At 38.0% G+C, this 20,425-nt stretch overlaps 1 protein-coding gene across 1 annotated transcript in view; it reads right to left on the bottom strand.

Annotated features, from left to right (window-relative positions):
* Col1a2 (collagen type I alpha 2 chain) overlaps positions 1-19,946 on the bottom strand; it is a 35,323-nt gene extending 15,377 nt beyond the window's left edge. The window contains exons 1-30 of the mRNA XM_090332229.1: positions 19,895-19,946; positions 17,981-17,991; positions 17,385-17,399; positions 16,584-16,619; positions 15,416-15,508; positions 14,153-14,206; positions 11,263-11,307; positions 10,988-11,041; positions 10,831-10,884; positions 10,406-10,459; positions 9,766-9,819; positions 9,215-9,268; positions 7,702-7,746; positions 7,359-7,412; positions 7,205-7,249; positions 6,748-6,801; positions 6,194-6,292; positions 6,052-6,096; positions 5,858-5,956; positions 5,387-5,440; positions 5,167-5,274; positions 4,691-4,744; positions 4,483-4,581; positions 3,549-3,602; positions 2,987-3,085; positions 2,548-2,601; positions 2,054-2,107; positions 1,860-1,913; positions 1,250-1,303; positions 254-298 (exon numbers count right to left, since the gene is read on the bottom strand). Of these exons, the coding sequence (XP_090188355.1) occupies positions 254-298; positions 1,250-1,303; positions 1,860-1,913; positions 2,054-2,107; positions 2,548-2,601; positions 2,987-3,085; positions 3,549-3,602; positions 4,483-4,581; positions 4,691-4,744; positions 5,167-5,274; positions 5,387-5,440; positions 5,858-5,956; positions 6,052-6,096; positions 6,194-6,292; positions 6,748-6,801; positions 7,205-7,249; positions 7,359-7,412; positions 7,702-7,746; positions 9,215-9,268; positions 9,766-9,819; positions 10,406-10,459; positions 10,831-10,884; positions 10,988-11,041; positions 11,263-11,307; positions 14,153-14,206; positions 15,416-15,508; positions 16,584-16,619; positions 17,385-17,399; positions 17,981-17,991; positions 19,895-19,946 (1,746 nt within the window). The remainder of the gene's footprint in view (positions 1-253; positions 299-1,249; positions 1,304-1,859; positions 1,914-2,053; positions 2,108-2,547; positions 2,602-2,986; positions 3,086-3,548; positions 3,603-4,482; positions 4,582-4,690; positions 4,745-5,166; positions 5,275-5,386; positions 5,441-5,857; positions 5,957-6,051; positions 6,097-6,193; positions 6,293-6,747; positions 6,802-7,204; positions 7,250-7,358; positions 7,413-7,701; positions 7,747-9,214; positions 9,269-9,765; positions 9,820-10,405; positions 10,460-10,830; positions 10,885-10,987; positions 11,042-11,262; positions 11,308-14,152; positions 14,207-15,415; positions 15,509-16,583; positions 16,620-17,384; positions 17,400-17,980; positions 17,992-19,894) is intronic.
* Positions 19,947-20,425: the final 479 nt, after the last annotated feature.

Here is a 20,425-nt window from a genome sequence, read left to right as displayed (position 1 = left end):
TGTATATATATATATTAGTTCACTCAGACTTCCTGTACTATGTGGTGATTAAATAAGAAATATGAAAAAATTAAAAATGAAATGAGCAATTACACAAAAAGTTTACTATTTACATAGGTATGTAATATTGCCTACAGATCAAATTTGATTGCAGGAGATGCTTAGGATCTCACTGCAAGGATAGTCATCAGTAACTTCATTATTCCTTTAAAAATAGATTGTCAGGACATTATGAACATGAAGTAGCACTTACTCTTGGACCAGCAGGACCAGGGAGACCAAATTCACCAGGAAGACCCTAGACAAAACACAAAAGTAAATAATGCATGAAACATATCATGGGATTTCTAAATTTATTTGCAGTTATGAGACGTAAAAGGTTCTGAAAGAATAAAATAAACCTAAAGGGACTGTACCTACACAAATGCTTACTAGAAGAATAACAGAACTTTCAGTTGTCCAAGGAAGGTACAGAAAGAGAATTGCATTGATCTCAAAGATGAATCAGTGCTAGAATTTGGTATCAGCAAATTTACATTTTCAGTTCTTAGCATTGTCTTTAAAAAAGTGACAAAGCAGACTATTGCCTTTGATAATATGATTAATAGTAATGAACACAATCAGACATTGCCTGTTTTCAGTTATATAACAGATTGCCTTTTTAACAGAAATTATCATATTATTCTGTACATTACGAGTTAATTGTATACCCAAGTGTATCTCTTTTATTACTGACCAGCTGGCTCCTTAATGTGCCCCAGTGTTGACAAAGGAGACCAGGCCACAGAATGGAACTAAATGGAGGCACATTCATCACAATTACAGAGAAAATGATTCAGAACTCATGCTCTGATTGTGGAGAACAGTGTTACGTCTGAACGCCAAGATAAACATTAAAAGCAATTTTTCAGTCTGGTTTGATGGAAAATCAGTGCATTTATGTTTTCGCTATGGAGAAGGAAATAATTTGTATTTTAATATTACTGAGAACAAAACAAAAAGTAAAGCTATTATATGAAATGGGCATCGATAGTGTTTACTTTCATAATGTGATGTTTCAGTCCATCCATAAAACAAAGTAATTTGAAGTAAAATAAATAACTTGTTTTATACTCTCCCTCAGCATCAACTCTCATTAACATATGAAATATGAAATTTCTTTTTGCATATTGGAATGGCAGTGCAGTAGTCAATAAACAGAAAGAAATTCTCAAATTTAGGTGGATTCATTGTCACTTGGTTTACTCACCCTTTCTCCTGGTTTGCCAACTTCTCCGGCTGTACCTGAGGGACCAGGCAGACCCTAAATGAGAAAACATACAAATCTCAATCTTACTATCAGGTGCAGGGTATTTATTCATAATGAGACTTAAGGGGGAAATGATAACATCAGTCTGAGCACAGTCATGAATTCCACAAGTTTTCTTTGACAAAATGCATTCTTTAAATGTGGCAATTGGATGTTCTGAACTTACCTTTCATCCCCGTGTGTTTGGGTAGGTCTAGACCATTTGTCTATATGGTTAAATAGCAACATGACTCATATTAACTATTGTCTCTATGCTGGGAAACTTACCAAAACTATTAGAGGTTGCTATGTCACTTGACTAGGGGTCTAGGTAAGAATTCAAGTCTCTACATACATAGCAGGAGACAGGGACCACCCATTTCCTGCACATGAAGCAGGAAATAAGTATCTTTCATTCTCCTATACCTCTCTATCTTCTTAACTAAAATCCTTGCTAAACTTAAACATAAGACTTTTGCATCAGTTTTGAAGCCATGCTCGATGTGGCAGGGGAGAAGGAGACAGTGAATTGTAGTGGAGATACAGGCAGTGTCTCCTATGAGTGACTCACCTGGAAGCCTGGAGGGCCAGCAGGACCCTGTTCTCCTTTGCCACCTTGGACACCCTGAAAGGAACAAGACAGAGCATAAATATCAATGCTTTCCCAGGTCCCATACTTGCACTAGAATCTGGTAATGGTTGGTTTAAGTGATTAGATAGATACCTTCCAGTGCAGAAAGGATTAGGAGTGGGAGAAATACTCACTTGGGGTCCGGGAGGCCCCTGAGCACCATTGTTCCCATCAGGACCAGGAGCTCCCTAAACAGGTTTAATAGATAATATTACATGAGGACCAAACAGTTTAAGATGCTTCAAAGAATCTTTAGAGTTAATTCCTCAAAACAAGGCTGTCATTTTAGCATGAATTGAAGTCTTGGTGGGTTCCGCCAAGGCCTGGATGCTGACTACAAAGTTTTGATACATCTCAAGGGAAGTTCATGGTTGGAAAAGATTTATAAAGGCTTGATAATACTACCACATAATGACACGGTGAATATTTAAGGCCAAAGGCTTTTGTGGTTTCTTTGTCTTACATTTCCATTTGTTTAGCTCACTGTCTTCTCTGTATGATATTTTAAAGAAAAGCTATTTTACAATAGTCATAGGACCCTTGAGAGGATAACAGCTTGGGTGATAGCCCATAATTTAAAGGAAGCATTTTCTACACAAATAGCATTCTCCATGACATCTGTACCTACCCGAGCACCAGCGAGACCAGGGTGACCTTTATCACCATTTTTGCCAGGATCACCCTGTAATAATGATTAAAAACAAAAAGCAGTCTTACATATTTAACATCCATTTAGCTGCAACAGTTTTGAAATGCTGATTTCTTGCTTGTTTGTTTTTCTGAGCTTCCTAATTAAAAAAATTGATTACTTGAGTCATGATCCATCATCACAGTGCTCCATACAAAATAAGACGGCCCTGTATCTTTGGAAGCACAGGATTTAGGAAGTGGGAATTTCAGCTGGTTATATAATGTGGTAAATGTAAACCTTGCATGTAGCACAAGGCCTCTCGTTGTCCTGTGTCGAAAAGACCCCCTTCCCTTGCCTTCCCTTCCCTTCAGGTAGACTGAGAAGCAGAAATATCCTAAGCAAATACTGAAAGAAGGGAATTTGTGATGATTCTTACAGTAGGGCCTTTGGGTCCAGGGAATCCAATGTTGCCAGCCTCGCCTCTTGCTCCAGCTGGGCCAATTGGGCCAGGCCGGCCATCGATACCAGGGAGGCCCTGAAAGAAGAGTTAAAAGTTAACTCAGCATTCACAAGTCTCCCACCATCCAGTGCATGATAGCTGCTGCCACAGGATGAAACAGAATTGTTTTTCTGAATGCACAGAACTTCTCATATAAAGTGTCAATAAATTATAAATCAATTTTCTTTTTCTAAATAGTATGTCAGTACACACACAGCCAATTCAATCTCATATGTAAGCAATTTCCTTCTCTCTTCTCTCTCCCTACCCTTGTCACCTGTTTCAATTTTCCCTGCCATGGTTTTCTTTTCCCCTCTCTGCTTTCAATCCTGCGTTCATTTGGACTCCATAATTACAATCTATTATTCTGCCTTCCCAGATGATGTAGGTGGCTGATACTTATTTTCAATGCATTCATGTATAAATAAGCCACAAAATTGACTTGATAAGGGTGTAATAAGTGTCCTTGAAAATATAATAGGAAATGAGCAATACTTACGGGAGGACCTTCTTTACCAGTTGGGCCAACGTTTCCGGGGGAGCCAGGAAGACCCTGTCAAAGAAATCAGAATGCTTTCAGGTTGACACTTGAGATCCAAACTAATTGAAGTCTCAAGAAAAGTACTTCTTCATATTTTGCTCATTGCCAAGTGTAAATTATTAGGGATATTAGCTATTAGGTGGAAGGTACAAAAAGAGCTCTAATTTCCCCCCCTATTTTGTGTGTATGCATGTGTCTTTTCTTTTATTAAGTTTTAGTGAAACTGATTCATTTACAGATGTCACAAGAAACAGTTAAGCAGCTGGCTGGGGGGGGGGCAAAATATATCATGCTATTTATCTTATAAAAGAAAAAGTAATACTTTTAGTAAGCAATTTCCAAAGTGGATTTTTATTACTATATTTGGTGTTCCTATTATTTGCTTATGGTGCAATTACAGTTCATATTTACCCATAAGAAATAATGGAGCAAAAATAATTTACTGTATTTCTACGGGTTGGAGTGTCTGTAGCTGTAGAGGTCATTTTTTCATTGCTAGTATGATGTTGAATATATTATAACACTTTGTGGTTGGTGAAAAAAATGATTTTACTTACAAATCTAATATACTACCAATAACGTATAGCCCTAATACATTGTATGAACACCTTATACAAAGTTCATAAATTATGATAAAATGATTTATGCTGGTAGGCGGACCAACCTAATTGGCATATTAAAAACAGATCTGGGAAGTGGTGCTGTGGCTCAAGGGGTAGGGCGGTAGGTAGCCTTGAGCTGAAGAGCTCAGGGACAGCATCCAGGCTCAGAGTTGAAACCAAATTTTTTTCTTTAGATATTTTTTTTATGTTCTTCAAAATTAACCAACCCTTTGGAGAAAAAAAGGAGAGAGTGACAGAAATGACTTGCTCAGAATTGACCTGAAACTTACTCGAGGTCCTATGAGCCCAGGCTCCCCAGGACGGCCGGGATCTCCATTGGGGCCTCGGACCCCAGCAGGACCAGTAGAACCACGATTACCAGGGGGGCCCTATTAAAAGAGAAAGGGATGAACAAGAGTATGCTAACGCCAATGACTCCCTCTCCCATCACCAGATTTACCAAGCTTCGTGATCCCAAATGAGTGATAGACAGCTTACCATGACACCAGCTCTGCCATCAGCTCCAGGAAGACCACGAGAACCAGGATTACCCTGCAGGAAAGCACATGAAACAAAGAGAGAGAGAGAGAGAGAGAGAGAGAGAGAGAGAGAGAGAGAGAGAGAGAGAGAGAGAGAGAGAGAGAGAGAGAGAGAGAGAGAGAGAGAGAGAAGCTCTTGAATCCCACAAGGCAGAGCACATTAAAACCTGGTGATCCCTGCAGACACAAACCATGCCAAAATTCGGCACCCAAACTATGCAGATGGGCATCTTGCAGAAGTAGGTCAACATGGTTTTCCCCTGACTAATTTTATAACATACCAAACTTGAGAGTCACTGGTTTAGTAAACACAGATGGAAAGCAGATAACTCTTTCATCTAGAAAATGCTCTCAGCAATCGTGATCAATTCCCAATAAAAGGGTGCTACCGTCTGCCTCCCGTGTATCAGGTGTGCTGAGGCACCTGGAACCTACCCTCAAGCCAGGAGGCCCGGCCGGGCCAGCAGACCCAGGTTCTCCATTGGAACCTCTCTTTCCTTCTTCACCACTGGGACCAGGCGGACCTTGGGGACCAGCTGATCCCTATTTAATGAAAAGAACAGGAAGAGAAGAAAAGAAAAAAAGAAACATATGTATATTCATAAAAGTGCACCAAAAGGATAGGCCACAAAATTGTGATCAGAGAACTACTTACAGGCTCACCCTTGTTACCAGTCTCTCCTTTGGAGCCAGCTGGACCAGGCTCACCCTAAAAGCCAGCACAGAAACAGTGGTCAAATGACAAAAGTTGCTTAGAACTGGTTTTTGCATGCAAATAACTTGGAATATTTGTGTGTTAAGATAAGGAAAAGCTAGTTCATACTTAAATGGCCTACTGGGAATGAATTGGTGTCAATGGAATGGTGACTACTTCATAGAACTTGGCAAAAGTTTAGGACTCTGTGTGTGTGTGTGTGTGTGTGTGTGTGTGTGTGTGTGTTTGTGTGTGTGTGAGAGAGAGAGAGAGAGGGGGGGATGCGGGGGTGTATATGTCTGTAAATAAAGTTATTTTAAAAATACAAACTAAAAGTGCCAAGGAAAGGAATGAGGAAGAAAGAAAGCTGTTAAGACAATGGGAAAATGTGCCGTATTTTGCATGCGGAAAGCCACACCCATGCCCTCTTACAACAAGTCCTCTAGCACCAGTGGCACCAGCAGCACCAGCAGGACCAGGAAGACCACGGGGACCAGGAAGCCCAGGCGCTCCGCCAGAACCAGGGAGGCCCTATTGGAAAACCAAGTGCGGTCGTGGTGAGGCTGTAAAGTGGAGAGTCAGCACACATTAAATGCCATTAAACTCATGCTGCACGTTTTACTCACAGCAGTGCCCTTAGCACCAGTGAGGCCATTTGCTCCAGGGTTTCCCTGTAAGGAAGAGGAAAGAGAGAGATAAAGCTTAATAGGAACATTTCTGTTCTCCTTTGACTTCACCTTGATCCCTGTACTCAGTGAGGCTACTCACAGGAGGTCCAACAGGGCCAGAAAGACCTGGGAGACCCACTTCACCACGGGGACCAGCGGGACCAGAAGCACCAGGAGCACCAACAGGTCCAAGTTCACCCTGAAGTGGAAAGTGACCTAGGGATTAGCCACCAAATAAGCTCATCTCTTTCATCAGGACACAACATTGTAATAGATGACTTCAGAATTACAATCATTTACCTCCTCTGGTTTGTTATCACATGATTTGGGGTGGGGGGGACTGGCATTCCTAGCCTAACTGCCATTTGGCTGTGCTAACCCTGTTTCTGTCTCTTGGTGACTGAGTGTGGTTCCTAGATAGTCCTAATGATAAGTTTGGAGTTTATTTGGCAGAGGTCACAGAGAATCAGTTTTCATGCTATGTGTCTAGTGTGCAGTTAGATGGTCTGTTTCAAACTTGGATTGAAAAAAAAAAAACTGGACATTCTAGATCCACTGAAGGGAAGGACTGTTTAAGGAAATCTCTGTAATGATCCCCCTGCATTCTAGTACAAAGTTTATCAAGATAGTGACAATGGTTGCTGATGTTTTTACCTTGGGACCAGGTGCGCCTGGGAAGCCTGGAGGGCCAGCAGACCCAATGGGACCCTAGAATCAGAGAAGAAGGTGGGAGAAATTTCCAGTTAAGTAAATTAAGAAAGCAACAATGATGACAATGACGATGACAACACCAACATGAGAAGATGGATGTGGTCTTGAGGGTCTTGATCTTATTGGATCCAGATAAAGAAGAAACTGATTTCTGGTCTGTTGACATGAGATTCTCAAGGAAGGACTGTCAAGGGAACCAGTATGAGGCAAACTTTATTTTATTTACCAAATCCAGTATTTACCGACACCCTACAATGTTTATAAGTGGAAAGGTCAAAATAATCTCATAGGACCTTTTGGGAAAGTGTCTAACATGATGGTATGCCAGAGGAAATTGAGACACTGGACAGCTCCTGCCCCATACGTGCAACCTTTTGAAAGTCCCCAGGATAACACTTACAGCAGGACCCACGGGACCAACGCTGCCATCGCTGCCACGGGCCCCCTGGCAAGGACACCAAGAGAGAGGGTCAGGTGGAAAGTTAAAGTGTAGACTTCAGGAGATGCATGAAAAGAAGGTGTGGGTGGGGAATGAACAGAAACAAGACACTTACAGCTGGGCCAGGGGAACCAACACGTCCTCTCTCGCCAGGAAGCCCACGAGCTCCCTAGAAGAAATATTTTTCAATAAAATCCAGAATGCTATTGTTTTTCAAATTACAAGCAGCATTTGCTTTGTCTAATTTCACACACACGAGAATCCACTAAGAATAAATAAATCTTGCTCTAATACCAGGTAAAAGGTAGTGGATTTCAATTAAGCATGCAAAAGGCTATTAGAGAAGTATCAAAAAATACAACACCCAGTGAAATGGTAAATAGCAAAAACATTAAAGAAGTTTCCAACTTGTAAAGACTGTACAGAGTTAGAACTGTAATAAAATAATCAATACTCACTGATTGACCTGGAGTTCCATTTTCACCAGGGGCTCCAGGTTCACCCTACATGGAGGAAAAAAAATGAATGTTTTGTTCATTATATGGATGTATATGTATTTTCATTCATTAAACAGGCATATGTATGCATACATATAATTGCATATTTCTTATCATATTATTTCAACTTGAATCAATCACATATTTTGAATATTTCTTACACATTTAGATTGCTTCTCAATTATCCCAGACACATATAAATTGTTAAAGTGTGAGATTTTATTTCAATATACCAAATATCAAGGTGCTAGAGAGATGCTGCTATTTGGATGCACTAGACTAAGCTTATATATTAGGAATAGAATCACAAAAAGAGACACACTCTGTTTTCAATAGGAATGTGTTTGTACTAGAAGTTATTTTGACCACTTAATGTTGTCATTTTCATAAAAACCTCATGAGATGTTGAAGCATCCTAATAATATTTTCACAGCTGTCATAGGATTTCCAATCTATATTCTCATGCCTAGTAAAAATAACCATGCCACCAGTAGTGGTTTGTGACTTAATACCATGCAAAACGTCTTTCCTTCCAGATAAATTTGATTTAGGTCTACAAGAATATGAGATTTTCATTCTATGTGAAGCATTTTGTTCAGGAATAAGCACTGCTGTGGACATCAGGAAGTCAAGCCTATACTTTTCTAATCAATAGGTGCATGATTTTGGGCAAGTCATTAACTCTTCCTGAGCCCCGATTCCCTCATTCTCTGTGAGAACCTACAGAGCTCCTTCCAGCTCTGTGATTAGTAGTCTGAGCTGTGATATTGGGTTCTTGAGAGAATGAGTTTGACCTTATCCATTTTTGTGGCAGCTGGAAAGTTAGAACAGATTCTCCATTTTCATACTTCTTTCTGTTCTTGCTAGTATTCATTACTCATTAATCTGTAATTATGTTGGTATTCACTTTAATATCATATTATCTCCTTAATAGGAAAGAGCACATTTCATAGTTGAAATCGCTGTCAGAGAAGAGCCTAGGCAAGAGATAACATATTTCTGAGACTTTAATTACCTAATTAAAATTTTTTTGAGTGCATACAGATAAATCACAGGAAAGAGGTTGAAAAGTGTATTGTGACATAAATGTACCTATCTAATTAGCCCTACAGTCAAGGCTTAAAATACAGCTTAAAATAGCCCATAGTGTTCTGATATCAGATTATGTTTATTTACTTTTATTTTGGCCACATAGGCTGATTAAAACTATGAGAGGAGGAGACAAAATGGAGGAAGAAGCCATTAGCATTCTTTTTTGTGTCAATTGTTTAATATGCTAGATATTAAATTAATAGATGCTAATTATTGGCTTTTTCTCATGGAACCTCATTGTCTACATCATTAGGGTATTTCAAGTATAGAAATGGAAATAATATACTTTTTAGGATGTGTTTTTTGATCAAAATATACCTTTTGATGGTGATAGGGAGTTGCGTATGATTGTTTCAAAACAGTGCTTCTAAGTCAATGTTACCTTGATACCCGGAGCACCAGGCTGTCCCTTCAATCCATCCAGACCATTGTGTCCCTGAAAGGCAATGGATATTATTAAAGTGCTCTTCTATTGCAGTGACTGCAATAGAAATCCTCTCTCTTGGCAGTTATTATCTCCTGGGTGGATCCTGTGACTACTGCAGTAGAGCAGAGTCCAGTGTTCCAGCTCCAGGTGAGCTGGCTCATAGCCCAGGTAAGTCAGATTACCTCCTTGCATTTGAGAAGGGAGGGATGCTGGAAAAAGACTCATGTCCTTGCTTTCTTTATAATGTTACATGTTTCAAATAATTCTAAATACCCATAAAGTAACTGCATATCCCATACAGTTTCTCTATCCTGTTTCCTGGTAGCTATGGATAGACTGGCAAAACAGCATCCCTCTCTCCTTTCAAGTGTGATACTTTAACTGTTTCTCCTGTTGGGAAAACTCCATGACAGTGGAAGCCAGGCTGTGTCCCCCAGGAGTTCAGCTGAGTTCCTCTCCAATGAAGTAATTCACATTTTGTCTCATGGGGTAAAGAATGTGCTTACCCGGATACCCTTGAAGCCAGGAAGTCCAGGAGTCCCAGGGAAACCACGAGCACCCTTAAAAAGAAATGCAGAAAGTGAATAACATATCACACTAAGTAAAAAGATATCGCCTTATCCTTTCAAAGTAAATCCTCTCATCAAAATGCAGATTTAATCAAAATTTTCAGTCATTCCTCTCATCAAAACGCAGATTTAATCAAAAGTTAGTCTATTTTTTTGAAAAATGTTTTTTAAATTGTATTTTATTGTTGGGGTGATGTATAGAGGGGTTACAGTTATGTTTGTCAGGTACTGGATATATGCTAACAAAATAGAGTGGATATATACTAACAAAAGTTAATATATTTTTAAGTACAGAGTCACAACTGTATTGTGAATATCTGAGACTGTGATATTTGTAGTAAGCACAGTTTAGTTACTTGTAGTATGCTTGGTGTTACAAATACTGGATTACGTGATAAATAAAAATCTATGTATTTTTTTCTGTGTCCTTTTACTTGTCACATACCTTCAGTCACTACTACAGGTAACAGTGACGGTTATTTACCAATGATCACATGCTTATTTTAGCAACTACCTTATGTCTAAGAAGATGCTCAGTGCTTAAGTTAGGACTATAGACTATGGGAAACAGTCTTACCTGTGGCCCAACAACTCCTCTCTCACCAGGACGTCCAGGTTTTCCAGGGTGACCCTGAAACATGATGGTATTGGAAGGTCAATATGGCAACACTTGATAAACTAGCAGACAAAAGTGGGGGACATCCTTGTGTTCATACCAGAAGACAAAATTCCACATAAAAATATGGACACACGTACACGTTTAACTGAGAATTGCATTTCATTAAGTACAAGTAAGTTAATCTTTCATTAAAAAATATTTCCTATATGGAAAGAAGTTATGTCAGGTATATTCACCTTTGGACACAATACTTATTTAGCCAATACTCTATCACTAAGCTACATTCCTAGATCAACAATACTTATTTGAGAGTGATCCAGAAATTCTTGCTGAGGGGCTGATTTAAATGATGTTTGGGGGAGTAGCTTCAGAGAAATACTTACATCCTCTCCAGCCTTGCCAGGGGCACCAGGTGGACCACGAGCACCTGCAGGACCCTAAGAAAATGGGAGACCCACAATTTGGTTAGAACTACATTCATAAACATCCAAGGGTATTTATTACTGGTGGTGGGGGGGCGGGGGAAACCAAAGTATTCACCGTTTGGCCAGGTTCACCAGGCTCACCAGCAGGTCCTTGGAATCCTTGAGGACCCTGGAAAAGAAAACGTGTTTCAGTCCCAGCCTATAATTTTATTTTCATTTTTTTGATGGTGCTGGGAATCCAGTCTAGGTCCTTACATGTGCTAAGTAAGCCACTCCATCACTGAGCTGCATCCCAAGCCCAAGCCTTCCTTTTCCCAAGCCCAAGCCTTCATTTCTTTTTTCCCCATACTGTCTCCTTTGTAAGAGAAGTTCTGAGTCTTTGATACTCACAGGAGCTCCAGTAGCACCAGGGGGGCCTCTGGGTCCCATTAAGCCCTGTAAAGAAGACAGATATGGTTAACACTGACAAGTTTGTCCTGGCTTTTCATTGAGGTCAGGTAAGTTAGGTTGGGCAAAATGGAGTAAAGAGCAGACACTGTTGTGCCGTACATGTTTTGTGATGAACAAATGAACAGAACCATACTGGTTTTAATTCCATGTCTGTCCCTTCCAAGGGAGGATTTAAGAACCCTGGGATATCCCCAGCCTCTCCTTCTGCTTTTCCTCATCTCCCAGCCAAATCAGCAGATAGGATGGTGCTAGGTGCCCGTCAGAATGTGTACAGTTGGGTGTATTGAGGTGGTTCTAGTGCAGGGAAGTGAATTGTCTTTTTTTCATATATTTTTAAATTGTAATTAATAGAAGGGGTACATTATATTTACCAGATAGAAGGTACGTTACTTCACAAATATTGATACCCTTTTTCATGTCATGGTCCTTTCCCTCCCCCCTTCCCCCCTCCCCCATCTTGATTTCCCCCTTCCCTATCCTATTTCAAATAACCAATTAAGCATATATAAAATATATCAGATAACAAGGTGAAATATTGTGAATTGTCTTTTACAAGCACAAAACATGTGATTTCTCCTGTAGCTGGTGAAGCATTTTGAATGGATCCTTTTGATCATATGTCATTCTCTTTAAGAAAATGGGTTATTCTTTTTTTATTGTCAGAGGGGACAACAAACATACATTAAGAAGGATCAAAAAGTTCTTCTTAGTGGTTTGAGGGAGATTAAAAAAATACTTTAGAAATCTTTTCAGAGCTGTTGCTAATTGGTGGAAATATCAAACAATGGATGGAAAGATAACTATTATTGAAACACTTTACTGGAGGAGTCAACCATATGGAAAATATAGCCTGAAGGACAGTAGATTGTTATCCCATATCTGCTTTATTCTAAAACACAAAACTAAGGTAAAATAAGTATCTTTAGATTTTGAGCTAACTACCTATTCTTGACTTCTTTCTGTAGCAATCAATGCCTGCCCAAGTTCCTCGGCAGAGCCCATTGCTCATAATGCTGAAAATATTTTAGGTACATGATTCGTGAAGACTGTAACCGTGAAGATTGCAATGAAAGCTTCCCCCACTGTATTAATGCCTTGAGTGAAACACTACAGATTTTATTTAAAATGCATAGCATTTAATTATGGGATTTATTTGGTTCTAGAAATTGCCTAGACATTTAAGGAAGCTGTTGCTTTTCAACAGAAATAATGTTTAGGTGCACATTAAGAAGAAGATTTTGACAGCATAAATTCTTAATTATGTTTGCTCAGTTGTACATGTATTTGCAACAATTTCATTTACATAGAGGGTGGATTATTTGATGGAGACTGAGATGAACTATAATGAATCATTAATTCAGAAAGAGACCCAGTGGGAATTTGTTGTTATTGACTTTCCAACATGGAAAATTATTTTAATACTTTATTACTGCTATCTTCTCTATATGTGAAATTATATCTATTGCTTGCCTTATGTCCATGGATATGTGTTGATGAACAAGCTGAAATTATATTTCACTGACATTTAAAAGTAGAATACAATATGACCCCTTCCTCAAAAGAGAGACTCCCCAAGGTAGGGGAATCTAAAATCCACATTAATTTTCCTTTCTTATATGTACTTTTAAAAATGACATTTATAGTGCCTTGCTTAATTTTTTTTTTGCTTTTTGAGAAATAGGTTCTGCTTCAGAACTGACTAATGTTTAACATTAGCAGAAACTACTAATTTCAGATATCCAATATAAACAAAGCCAAAAGCAGCCCTCCAATTTTTCATTTCAGATATGAACACTTTAAATTATCAGAAAAAAGTCAGGAAATTGGAAACCATCAATTAAAGGGACATTACTTCACAAGCAAGAGTGTTAATTAAACAGAAAATATTATCTTGGCCTTGTAGTGTATTAGTTTATTGTGGACCATTAGCTCCACTAGAGAATCTTTTGAAGAGAGAATAGTGAGTGCATACCCAGGTAAAATTTGTATTTCAAAGATCATGTTAACACTGGGCAGATAATTGCTTTTGAAAAACAAGTAATTAGCATCATCAAATATGCATTAAATTTTGTAGTGTTTAATCAAACTAATGTTTTTAATTGAAGTAAAAATTTTCTCTTTTTATGTGTACTAATATTTGTGTTGAGTGATATAAATGCTAGATTTTATTTGACTTCTGTATTGACTTATAATCAACATTCTGAAAAGGTCATTTTCATCAAAACTGAAAAAGGAAACATTTCATTTACTGTTAATTCCGTGAAAGTTAGAATCTATCCTTTTAGTCTCTGCTTTCTCCTTAAATGTCTAACATAGTTTGGAGCCCATTGGAGAAATCTGAATGTTCTATTTAAGACTACACACGTGTACAATTCTTGCCTAGTGGTTAATTCTAGTTCTTTCATTAGCTGCCTGCATGACCTTGGAAAGGTTCTTAAACCCTCCAGTTCCCAAAATGAAGTGGATGGACTAGAACTTATTGATTCATCTTGCCCAAGTCAGGAAGCTTAATAAATATTCATTCTAAGCACTGTTAAAGAATATAAAACAGTAGTCATTGATAATATTTTTGAATTAAATTGATTTGTCTACATTATAGTGACTAGGTTCAAAGGTCATTTTCAGACATAAGTATAAGACCTATTATCAATGAGGTATATTTATCAAGATAATTGAAGTTCCTAACACAGATCCCAATAGAGAAAAAGTTTCCATTCATCTGACCTAAGTGCTGGGTATGAACTTAAGTAGCTAAATACGTAACACTGTAATACCTAACATAAATTCTCTCTATAGTAATGTTTTCAAAGATAAAAAGAAATCAGCATACCATTGGTCCAGGGCCAAGCGAAACTCCTTTTCCATCATACTGAGCAGCAAAGTTCTAGAAGGTTTCAAATAAAATAAAAACAAGTATATATAACATGTTTACTGGTCACTTTTCTATCATACTTGGAGAAATTTTTCCATTGCTATTTACAGAATAGCAAATGATGAAGAATTGAATACTGTGCTAAATTTCTAACAGGTTTGGAGAAATACATGTAGCATAAAATCTCCTTTTCAGACGTTAACCCTATGAAATCTGTCCTTCTGTTCCAACTAGCACTGCTACTGTGAGGAAGAGAATGTTCTGAAACTTGGAATCCCTGAGAGACCCTGGTAAATTAAGAGAAAATAGGAGGAAAGTGTCATTATTTCTACCTGTTGCCCTCAGCCATAAGAATTACACAGAAAGAGCTGGAAACTCTTTTCTTGCTGGAGTTTCAGAAAAGAGATAAAGAGTTTTCACATTTACAGGAAAATTAAATTAAAATGCCCCTTGGAAGATTAAACTTTTAAAAAATAGTTCACAGAAATAACTTTACTGTTAAAGATCTCTCTTAGAGTACTAGCTCTATTAAAGAAGGTGCTTTTTAATGCACTCAGTAGATAAGCAATCATAATAAGATCTTTGAGGGAGAAAGGTCTTATTTTATTGGCATAGTTGGGTATTAGAATCAGGCTTCTGATTCATACTGCTAACCAATTAAGCAAATATGTTTTCCTTCCTGCAGTGAGGCCATTTGGCACTCGTACCATTGTTAAAGACATAAAGCTAAAAGAAGATATTAATGAAAAAGCAAAATGTCCTTTTCTCAAATTAGTTTGAACCAAATTAAACCTAAAACTGCTTTGAATGTTGGTTCGGCAAACTTGAAGGCAAGAAGAGAGAGAGAAGGGAAACAAAAAGATAGGATATTTGTGAAATGGCTTACAATCAGGAATTTCACTTACGTAATTCAATCTAATCAAATATTGAATAATGCAACACCTCCTTTTTGTGCCTTACTGATAAAAGATATCAAGTCCCCAAATTAAATAATGGTGCTGATGGCCAGAGAGCTACCTTCTGTGAATGCAGTGAGAAGTCCTGTAACTGACAAGAGCTCACAAAGAGAATGAGAAAAGCAGAAGCTTGAATGAAGTAACCCAAAGAGCAGATTTTCTTCCCTCTTCATTGCTAAAAATAAATGTCACAATGAACTTTCTTCTAATAGACATATAAGAGAGTAAAGTTGGATAAAAGTTGAAAATTCTTCATCCATCTTACCCCACCAAGACCAGGGGGGCCTGGAGGTCCAGGGGGGCCTGGAGGACCACTGAGACCGTTTTCACCATCTCTGCCTGGAGGGCCTGGTGGACCCTGTTATGGACAAAGCAAATGGGGATAGGATTAGACAGAAACCTACACAGCATTATGAAAGGTAGCTCTGAGAAGGCATGTTGGACCATCATGTGTTCAGACTTTTCTGTGTGCATGAAGGCTGGGAATTTAACCTACCACATTTGACATTCTGAATAGACTGGAGGCTACTTAGAAAATGCTATAGTAATTGAAGCAAAAGAAATAACACAGAATAGTTTTCTTAGAGAACTGACCCATCCATTGATTATTAATTCGTATAGGAATTCAAATAAAGGTATTCAAATAAAGATAGAAGTGATACCTAATTTTCATGAATCTTATTACAGGGCACAAGAGCATACTATATATCTTGATTGTTGGTTTCTGGCTTTGATGAATGCGTTCAATTGTTTTGGTATTGATGTGTGAATAGCAGATTAATTGATAAGGTCATTTTACTACAAGACAAAAAACCCTGCTGATTTGCTATCATTTGCATAATTTATGTTAAGATAATTAATTGATATAAATTGAGCAGAACACATATAAGTCTGCAGTTTATGACTGTCATGAAATATAAGTATTTATGTATCAGTGTTATCTAATGCAAATAATATAAAACTGAGTAGTAACTCATGCCAAATAAACATGAAAGGATGACACAATGTAAACCTGAATCTTACATATATGAAATTAGACAGGGATTATGCTATTGTTCTCAAGCTATATGAGAGATCTTATATTAAAAGGAACAAAGCATGCTAAAAAGAAAACTGTATGGTGGTGGGTAAACACATATAATTATGTGTGCATGGAATAGATCAACTGAAAACAAAAAGACAGACCATGCAAAGGAAATAGTTATGTCTGCCGTAGTGTTTTCTTTTTTAAAAAAGTATTTTCTACCTAAAACGAATTTTGATGATATATAATAATGTTTATTCATGTCTTCTGTAAGGACATTAGCTATTTAAAAGTTGGTACAATTATCTGGGTACATAATATTCTTATAAATTACTGGTCTCTGTTATCTTCTAATATGTGGTTATTCAAATATGGGCTAAAGCCCTTTCATAGTTCAGAAATTACATACCCTCTCTCCACGGGGTCCTCTATCTCCAGTAGGGCCCTACAAGGAAGATATAAACAGCAAAATCATAAACATCTAGGTAATTTCTAGGAAACAAACCATTCCCAGTAAGAAAGAGTTAGTAAGAATATTCCAGCCAGTCATACTAGATAGTAACTAAGAAACAGGCATAATACAATAAGTAAAAGTATAATGTTTTTTTATTAGAATTATTTGTAGTTTTAAGTGAAGGACTGGAGGCTATTATAATTTCTAGTCATTAGACCAACATTATGCACAGTAATTTTAGTAAGGTGATTACTATAGATAAAAGTGATCAAGTTGTTAGATCTTTAAAGCCATTTAAAGTTTTCATGTACTACCTATCATTAATATAATATGTATTCCACCTCAAAAATGATAAGTCATTTTTTAAAGTTTTATTGTTGGAGTAATGTATGGAGGGGTTATAGTTACATTCATCAGGTGGTGGGTGCATTACTTCTCACACATTGATACTCCTCACATTTTTGTCCCCATTTCCCTCTCCCCACCCCCTCCCAATCATTTTGTTTTCCTTCTTTTTATTTCTAGCATGTAAATTTCCATTTGTATAACATAAGTGTAATTAGAGATGATTTTGGAAGATAATAAAACTTTTTTTATTACCATGAATATCAGAGCTACTTTTTCAAGCATTAGCTAATACATATTCACGTGGGCAAAATCTTGACAATGCATTTTCCTTCTTTTGCTTACTTTAAATTTCATTAGATTTTATGTCTGATAATTGCAGAGATTTGTAGAGAAATATTAGATTCTTACCTTTCTTGGAGTTCCCTAGAAGAAAATAAATAAAAGATTATTATGAGAACTTTATACATAGACATATACATATGCATACCTATGCTCTCATTTTTCTGCCATAAACAAATATATTTTGGATTATATCATATTGCTCATTTACTACTATCTTCATAGACTATTTCAAAACACAATATACAAACTTATAAAAAAAGGTAAATTTTGTTATATACGAAAGCAAACATTATATATATACTTATCTCTTATGCTTCCAGTTCAACTGGTGAATTAAGAATGTGTTCAAAATATTTTTGAAAATTTCTCTAGCTTAGGTAAATCTTGGGTTTCATAGTAGCTGATGCTGAAATCTAGCTAGCAGTGATTTATTTACTCTCAGTTTCTTATGGGTATTTTAGGAGGCTGGCCTTATTTGGTAGCACCACCCATTTTGGAAAATAGGTTGGGCTCTCTTTATGGCAGCCAGAAAGATTTGGACTGCCACAGCCCTTCATAATTTTCTTGAGAGGCCAGACTGATCACCTCCCTTCCTCAGCAAAGATACCACTGTGATCAAGGAAACAAAATCATTAAAATAGTCTAAAAATAATTGTACTCACCTCTTGTAAAGCTGTAGAGGAAAGGAAATGCAAGAAATAATTATTAGTATCATTTCAGTGATTAATAACTGTAATTAACAAATAGATATACAAGTCTATAAAATTTAGTTACCTAATTAAAGGACCAATTATTGTTTTAAAATGGAAAATATTCTAATGACTTAGAAATTATGCAGGTTACAAATATGCCAAGGAGCAGTAGGGTGATTTGTTTGCACTATTAATATGTAAATATACTTTGAATGAAATGGTTAATTATTTACTATTTTATTAATGTCCTGAAATATTAACATGTCTGAAGGATATTTCTAATTCTTGGCAATTAGGCTGGAAATTGCCTGGATGAATTACTGACCACAGATAAAGCTAGTAGATTGATAAAGAAATAGTTTATGGTTGACATGTTAGGAAAGTATGCTACATGTAGCAGACTTAAAGCATTTTTAATGTCCTTTTTTAAAAGGTCTAATTTGCACATTAGTAACTTCAAAAATTAATTAATCCAGAGAGCTGCATATTTGCCTTAAATTAGCTCACTTACATTAGGTAAGGCCATTTTTACTAAGATGTCACACTTTTTGTCCCTAAGGAAATATTGCTTTGTGTAAATGGAAAACTGTGGATTTTATATATTAAAAAATGGGAAAATAAAGTAATATCATCTTCTTTACCATAATTAATACAAGTCCTTAAAGACCCAAATTCCTTTCCTATCACCTAAAAATTAAAGGTGAATGTGAGACACAACAGAGGCCAAACTTGCAATAAAACAAACCGCCTCCTGCCATCCATTGCCAAAAACTGTGTCTTTTGGAATGAGACCATCTGTTGAAGAAGTCACACGATTCAGGAGGGTGGATCACATCCATCACTGACATTTCAGGGCAAATTTATGAATATTACTGTTAAAATTTTAAAAAAAGTTTATTACTAGCAGGAAGAAGAATGATGCCTGCTTTGAATAAAGGAAGGCCTTAAGATTTTGGAAATTTGCCTTTTAATTACTCATACTTGAGCTTCTGCAGAACATGTGTTGGGTAACGTTTCTTCCTCACCGTGGTGGTTGGTTGTTGATTTGAAAGTGAGTTGACATGGGTGCTAGCAAGCTTCCCAATGTTTGTTCACCATTTTATTTGTTAATTCTTCCCTTCTGCTCTCAGATCTCATTTTTTTTTTCTTTTTAAAGAGCTACCTTGGTAATACGAATTTGTTCAATGCGATTCTTCCTTAGGATCTTCAGTGTGTATTACTGAAAGTGAGGAACTAGAGTTACCCTGGCCAGGGTAAAAGATGCAGGGGAAGGCCTCGAGGCCTGTGGGTGGAGCGAGATTTTGAACTGTAGGGTGTGGCCGGACACCCTTTCTCTCCCAGCAGCTTGCCGGCTAGCTCTAGGCAGCCATTTTCAAACTGGAAAGGGACTGAGTTTCTTCATTTCCTCTGTATATGGAAGCCTGGCCATAAAACCTGGAACTGGAATGTGGTTATTGGGGGTCTATTTAATTTCCATCCCCCAACCTGGAAAAGGCCCATTTTTAACTCCGTCAAGCTCACGTGGTAAATTAGTAGCAAGCTCAAAGCTAGATGTCTGGTCTCTTGCCTCAGGTTAAGAGGATATTTCCCAGCTTTCTGTGTTGATAAGGATTGGTTCTCACTGAGATCATGTTGAAAGGGGTAACTAACTTATAAGATTCAACAACACGTACAACAGATGTTTAGTTCCATGTCACCATTTGGGTTACCAGATAATTGAGAAGTGGATTTTAGTTTTCAGCAGGGTTAAAGCCTTCAAAGTCGCACCTTTCCCAGGACACAGTGACTTGCCGAAGTGAATGGAAGCCACCAGAGTACCAACCTTTTAGCATCTTCCACTGGGATTCCATGAAGGGCTGGTCTCCTGTGCTTTCAGGTCCCTACCTCCAGAGGGCGCCTTTCGGCCATCACCACCACCACCACCAGCACCAGTCATCCAGACCCAGTCCCACCTCCCAGAAGATCAAAGTTCGGTGGGCCTGGGCCGGGGATGAGTTTTGGACAGCTGAACTCAGGGGCTTGGTAAGCAAGGCCTCAACTGTGCAAGGTGGGTGTGCGTTTGGTTCTAGACCTCCTGAGGGAGACCCTTGACTCCTGCCACCAAGCCAGTGGTGGGGAGGGAGGAGGCGGGAACCTTCCTTTCTGAGGAGAATGTATTGCCTGGCTTCTGCATTGAGGGAGGAATGTCCCTAACTTCCGTGGCATCTCAAGACTTGGTGCGTCCCTTTTCCAACTGTGTTCCATGTCTCCTATCAAGCCACCATGTCTCCACTATGGCCAGAGAGAAGACTCCTCCAAGGAGAACTTGGGAACTGAGGTTTCCCCCCCCCCCCCACACACACACCTTTCCCTCTTTTCCAACCTGGATGCCCTCCCTTCTAATTCTCTCCTTCCCACTCCCGACCCGCTCCTCCC

Source organism: Megascapheus bottae, chromosome 5, assembly GCF_031878675.1.
Source record: "Megascapheus bottae isolate mThoBot1 chromosome 5, mThoBot2.hap1, whole genome shotgun sequence".
NCBI lineage: Eukaryota > Metazoa > Chordata > Mammalia > Rodentia > Geomyidae > Megascapheus > Megascapheus bottae.
This window is presented reverse-complemented; position numbering and strand designations above follow the sequence as displayed.